Below are 6,257 nucleotides of genomic sequence, written 5' to 3' on the forward strand. Positions count from 1 at the left end.
TAATTAAAAAATCATTCTCAGTATCCAGACCCAGCAGGATCTGAAACAGAATAGGTCTCTCCCAGGTGCTATAGAGAGCAAGTGATGCAGTCACATTGAAGAATCAAAGGTCTCTGTGAACCAGAGTTAATTTGAATTCTTCCACCCTTGTTCAGTTTTTTATTCATTTTTAAAAGCGGTGTAGGATTCTGAAGCTTAATGGCTTCGCCTTCCCACAGTCGGACAATAAAAAGAGGGGTGGAAACAAAGCAGAGCAGAGGTATCTCCCCTCCTACTCGATTTATCCCGTGATTCACTCAGTAACAGTGTCCTAGTGGGCAGGAACGTCAGATTTTTAATGCAGATTTAAGACACATTCAAGTGTGAAGTAAAAAAGGGGTCTCCAGTAGGGTCCCCAGGGGCCACAGGAGGTGTTTAATGGCACGCAATGACCCAAACGGCCGGGCTTGTTATGGTCTCTCCACTGGAGCTCCGGGCTTTCACAGAACCAGCATTGTTGGCACGGCACTGCAGACACTCCACACAAAACACAGAGGTGACAGGGCTGTTCCCCCAGTGTGCTTCATGTACTGAATGAAATCACTATAATGAAATCAAGCAAAGGCACTCACAAATATTCAAAACCCTTTCAAATGGCCTTTCAGATTTATGCATTTGCACTTTTTTATAATATTACTTTTTTGATCAAGAAGGAAAATTAACATTATGCATTTTATCTTTTTTTTTAGACTGCATAATTCAACTTTCAGTTTTCCTTTCCCTCATTTTCATGAGGAATCTGTTTTTTTTTTAATTGTACCAGATGAGTAACATGAGCTCTTATGCTTGCATTCTTATAACATGTCAACTTTGTTGTCATCGCCAAGACATAAATGGCTGTGGATGTATACAACAAGATTTAATGCCATGTTGAATACAACATAAACCTTTCATTTTGGCAAGACTATATTAAATTACTTTAGAAAGTAAATTAGAACAAATGTTTCACTGTTATGATGATTGCTTGGTGTAATGACCCTTTTGGTGTGTAAAATGAGTAACTTTAAATTTGGGTCATTGCAAGCAAATAAAAAAGGCCTATATGAAAAATATAAACCATAATCTTTTTTTTTTTATCAGGCTTTTACAAAATGCATGACAGCAGCAGTCTGGTTTTATAAAATAAAAGAATCCATTTTAAAACTATTTATGAATGAAAAAAAAAAGCTTCTTTGGGTATTTCGTAAAAAAAAAAAAAAAAACAGCACAACAACTAGCAATTTCCAATGTATTAAAAAAAAAATAAAAAAGCTGTGAATGTGCATGTTTGCTGGATTGTCCTCTTGTTGGCCTCCCGCTGGATCGGGTGTAATGTAGCAGCAGCTCCCGTTGGCTGGTGGGCGGATACGTCAGCACCTCACTCCGCTTATGCCTGCTCCCGTGGATTGTGGCGGTCAGAAGAAATAAGTGATGTATCACAGGTTATGCACGAGACTGATAGAACTTCTGAAACCACTTCCTCTCTGTACTGCGTTAAAAAGCTTGAAAAGCAGCTGCTCTCCAAACCGCATCATTGGAAAACGTCATTCATACTGGAATCCTAAAGTATGTTTTAATATGTGCTAGCGCGTTTTTTTTTTTTATCTACACGACATTCAATCGTCTGGAAACCTTTTTCTGTCTTTGCAACATGACTTTTAAATGTGTCTTTTTGACGCACCTGATACTGCTTTGGGTTGGATCTGGCGCATCTGAAGCTGTTTGGAGAAGTGCGCGCGACAGCACGACAGACGCGCTCGTGGCCACAGATGCGCTCTCGCAGCATATGTTTAAACTGTATGAGAAGTACAACATTGAACCTAACCGACTCAAAGAGGGAAATACTGTAAGAAGTTTTAAAGCAAAACCTGGTAAGTATGTAAAAAAGAAATGTATGATGCAAACGCCATGCTGCCACTAGCGACGTTTTAAAGCTATATATATATATATATAAAATTTGGATTATTAAGATTAGCTTAATTGTATCTTCTAAATGGCTTGATTTTTGTTTTCAAAATGACATAAGTCTTTTGAAGAACTTAAGAATTACGCTATTTAATGACTTTCTTGGGGAATTTGGAGTAATTCCTGTCAGTAATTTTCGGCTCTTTTGAGGTTTGTCTCGTGCAACACAAATGTCTTGTTACACCCCTATCACATTGTGATATATATATTTGTACCGTCTAAATCTATAGTCAAGTGATAAATAATGACTCTAGGATATTCTTTGCAGATGTACCATGCGATATCGTAACTGTTGCGGAACCACCGCAGACGATCGCCACGTTTTGTGAACTTTTGTTGTTAATGAAACGTTGTTTGAAAACAGCTGTTTAAACCTCAACATTAAAATAACATTTGTTACACTCTCACGAAACAGTCTTTTTTTCCTGCAGTCTGCTAAAGCATTTAATCAGTGGCGATTAAAAGACTGACATTGTTGCAGGTTCTAACTCTTAAGGGAACCTAAATAAACATTTCCATATGTCTGCTCTTGGAGTAACATGTCTCCTCACTTCCTTGTGCTTTCTTCAACCCCATACACAGAACAAAAAGCCTGTTGTTTGAGCCCATATTCATAATTAATATGTAACTCAGCGGTTTCTCTCGTATCTTTGCAGAGAATGTGGAGCAGAGGGCCTCGTACTGGCTGAATCTTACTTCCCTTCAGGGGTCCGAGGTGATTCTCACATCTACGTTTCACTTCTTTTTTGACAAACGGCCACGCCAGAGGTCCTGGTTCTGCAAGCGCTTCAAGAACCCCTCTTGTCGCATGCCGAACTTCCATCTGCTACCTTCTGTCCGTCTTCTTTTCCGGTCTCCCTCCTTCAGCTCAGCCCCAGGATCACTGCTCGGAAACATCACCGTAGTTCCTCACAGACGTGGGACCTGGCAGAGCAAGGATGTGTCTGTCATTATAAAGGAGGCCCGAGATAAGAATCACCTTTTGATCACTGTGGAGTTTGACTATGGAGAGCAGTATCAAAGGTTTCAGGACCAGCTCTCACCTTCCAGCCTTCCATACTTGCTGGTTTATGCTAATGACCTGGCCATTTCAGAGCCCAACAGTGTGGCTGTGAGCCTACAGAGATATGACCCTTTCATTGCAGACCAGCAGCCAACTCAATCTCCAGACTCCTCACCTGACATACGTGTGAAGCGGGAACTGGAATTAGACTTCTCTGATCCCATTGAGAACAACGAGCTCCCGGAGGTGGAGTACAACAGCTTCAAACAGCACGATATGTGGGAAAGTGCTTACTTTGCGCTCAAGCCAAAGCCTTTTAAAAAAGAACGTCGGAGGAAAGGCCAGGAGCACACTGATGGATTCGGCAAGTCTCAGGTTCTCCGGTTTGATGAGAAAACCATGAAGAAGGCCCGGAGGAGACAGTGGAAAGAACCTCGCAGCTGTTCCAGGAGGTACCTGAAGGTGGACTTTGCAGATATCGGCTGGAACGAATGGATCTTGTCTCCCAAGTCCTTCGATGCCTTCTACTGCGCAGGAACGTGTGAATTCCCCATTCCAAAGGTCAGAGAACCTCACGCCGAGAATCCGCGAATGTGAATCGTTTAGACATGTTGAAATATTTAAAAATGACTATGGTTAATACAGCCTCTCTAGCCAGAGATTTTAAACAAAGAATCCCTTCAGAAAATGTTTCGGTTCCAGCACAACTAAAGCACACCATCTTTATGTGCAATTACAGTCAAATAGTTGTACGCTTAATGGGGGTTTTAAGCACATTTTGGACACATTTTCTTTTGAAATGAGCCAGTTTTAAAGTTCCTCTGTTCTGAATAATAGAAGGGTGTTGTAAGATATAATTTCCTCTGCTCCAATGAAGAAAGCAAAACAAAAGTTGCCTATCTAAACGCTACCATACCTCATTATCCTCTCTTTTCTGCCCTTTTTCAGGTGGTCCGCCCCTCCAACCATGCAACCATCCAGAGTATAGTCAAGGCCGTTGGGATAATTCCAGGTATCCCAGAGCCCTGCTGCGTCCCCGAGAAGATGAAACCACTCAGTGTACTATTTCTGGATGAGAGCAAAAACATTGTATTGAAGATCTACCCCAACATGTCTGTGGAGACGTGCGCTTGTAGATAGACTTGCTGCTCAAAGGGAACAAAGACAAATGGGCATTGTTGTGGTTTTGAATTTACCTTGAAGAGGCATATTGTCTTTAGCTTGCACTCGTTAGAAAGTGCACACATTTTTAAGGACTGCATTTCATCTTTTATAAATGCTCATCTGTGATATTTTCATTTCCTCTGTTTATTGTCGTAAACATTTTTCATTGTACTAGATGAGTAACATGAGCACTTACTCTTACACTTATTGCTTAAATTGTCAGCTTTGTAAGCTCTATGACATAAATGGCTGATGGATTTATGCTTGTAGATTACTGGATATACAGTAAGGTTTTATAGCATACTGAATATAACATAAACCCTTTCCTTTGGCAGAACTGTTGAATTACATTGGAAAGTAAATTAGAATAAAGAATTATTCTATTATTGAGACAAATGTTGGATGTAGTGGCAGGTTAAGTTAACGCCTTGGTGTATATTAAAAATGTAAGTGTAATTTGATATTTGGATCATCTAAAATCATAAATGATGATGTAGCCTACATGTGAAAAATGTGAACCCTTTAAGCATTTATATCAAACAGTTAGCATGACTGCAAAGCAGTCTCACAGTAATTAATCTGAACTTTTATATATAAAAGTTAGTTCTGTTAGAAAACTAAGAAGCAAAATTTTAACAATTACATTTTAAAAATGGCTAATCGCTAAGGTCACTGATAGCTAGTGCTGACTAGTTTTTCCTGTGCATTTGTTTTACTTTAAGAGAAGTTCCTTTTTCCTCATTCAGACATGTTTGAGGATCTTGGTGTGGTGCCATATTCAAGGCATATTTGGGCCAAATGTGTCAGTGTGTATAAACAATTGTTCATTTGGATTCAATATATTATATTTTAGAGAATGTATTTTTGTAAATGTGTGTGTTAAATTATGACAACTAGCCTTATAAGTAGAATAAAATATATGTTAAACCATCAATGTGTATTTTCTGCTGCATAAATGCATTTTTTCTGCATTAAATGTGTTCCTATTCTTTACTAAACTAAGAAAACTACTAAAATTATTTTTTTTAATTTTATTGACTAGACAAGAAGACTGTCTAGTCAACTAGATTTGACATCAGAAACCTGCTTGGTACATTATTTCTTCACCTGGACATCAAAGACATCTCTAACCCCCAGTTCCCACCTTCAACCCACTTCAAGAGCATCAGGTCTCAAAGTGCAGGAAGTTCCAACTCTTACTTCAACAGATGATGTCACTCGGCTCAAACTAATTTGATGTAAACCCTTTTAATCCCACTAGCCCATGAATGAAAACGAGAAGCGTGTTCTCACAAAACAGAACCCAATTACTGTCTGCTGTGTCTTTCCTTCGCATAACAATGTGTGTTGAATGGCTTCTCTGTGCAGTGTGAAGAGAGACAACACTTGAAGACGAAGTTGTGTAGGTTGAAGGGATGTGAATGTGTTTGCTGCTTTTATATTACTGTTTATACAAAAACATTAACAAATGATTTTTATGTTAAAATTAAATTATTATAATTAATACAATTATTTTGCTGAAAATAAAAAGTTAAAACCAGCCAAGTTTGATGGTCTTAGCTGGTTTAAACTAGTCTCCCAGCCTTACCAGCTTACAGTACAAACCCCCAAAACCACATGGCGAGGTTGTAAGACCAGTAGATTTATCAACCTTTGACTAATTCATTAACAGAAATTCGGTGGCAACAAACTAACGAGGTGGTAAATATATGGTGTCCAATGTAATCAAAAGTTGTTTTCACATCTCATGATTTGACAGTGTCAAATTGTAATTGTCTCCCACAGAGACCATAAAATAACAGAAGAATGTGAGAATGTAATGCCAACATCCACAAAAGCTACACTGAGGCTAACTATCCGGTGAATCCCCTTTAGGCAATGTTTTGTTTCCTGGGGATCACTTTAATATTTAAATCAGTTGTATAGGACACCAGAGGATTCAGCAAAATGTAAATACTCAACAGTTACTGAAAACCAAAGTCAATATTTAGTTTTCCAAATGAGGCCTGATCGATTAATGGCAGCGATGAAAGATGCTCTTTAGAGCGAACAGAGGATTTTCTGTGTATGAAATGACTCTCTCCTCAAGTGATTACCGTCAGGAGCG

At 38.9% G+C, this 6,257-nt stretch overlaps 1 protein-coding gene across 1 annotated transcript; it reads left to right on the top strand.

The window, feature by feature from the left end:
* Window positions 1-947: 947 nt before the first annotated feature.
* Window positions 948-5,084, top strand: gdf10a (growth differentiation factor 10a). Its single transcript, XM_051918140.1, has 3 exons — window positions 948-1,889; window positions 2,640-3,547; window positions 3,935-5,084. The coding sequence occupies exons 1-3, from the start codon at window positions 1,670-1,672 to the stop codon at window positions 4,124-4,126; spliced, it is 1,320 nt and encodes a 439-aa protein (XP_051774100.1). The 5' UTR covers window positions 948-1,669; the 3' UTR covers window positions 4,127-5,084.
* The last annotated feature ends 1,173 nt before the right edge of the window (window positions 5,085-6,257 follow it).

Source organism: Ctenopharyngodon idella, chromosome 13 (assembly GCF_019924925.1).
Source record: "Ctenopharyngodon idella isolate HZGC_01 chromosome 13, HZGC01, whole genome shotgun sequence".
NCBI classification, from domain to species: Eukaryota; Metazoa; Chordata; class Actinopteri; order Cypriniformes; family Xenocyprididae; genus Ctenopharyngodon; species Ctenopharyngodon idella.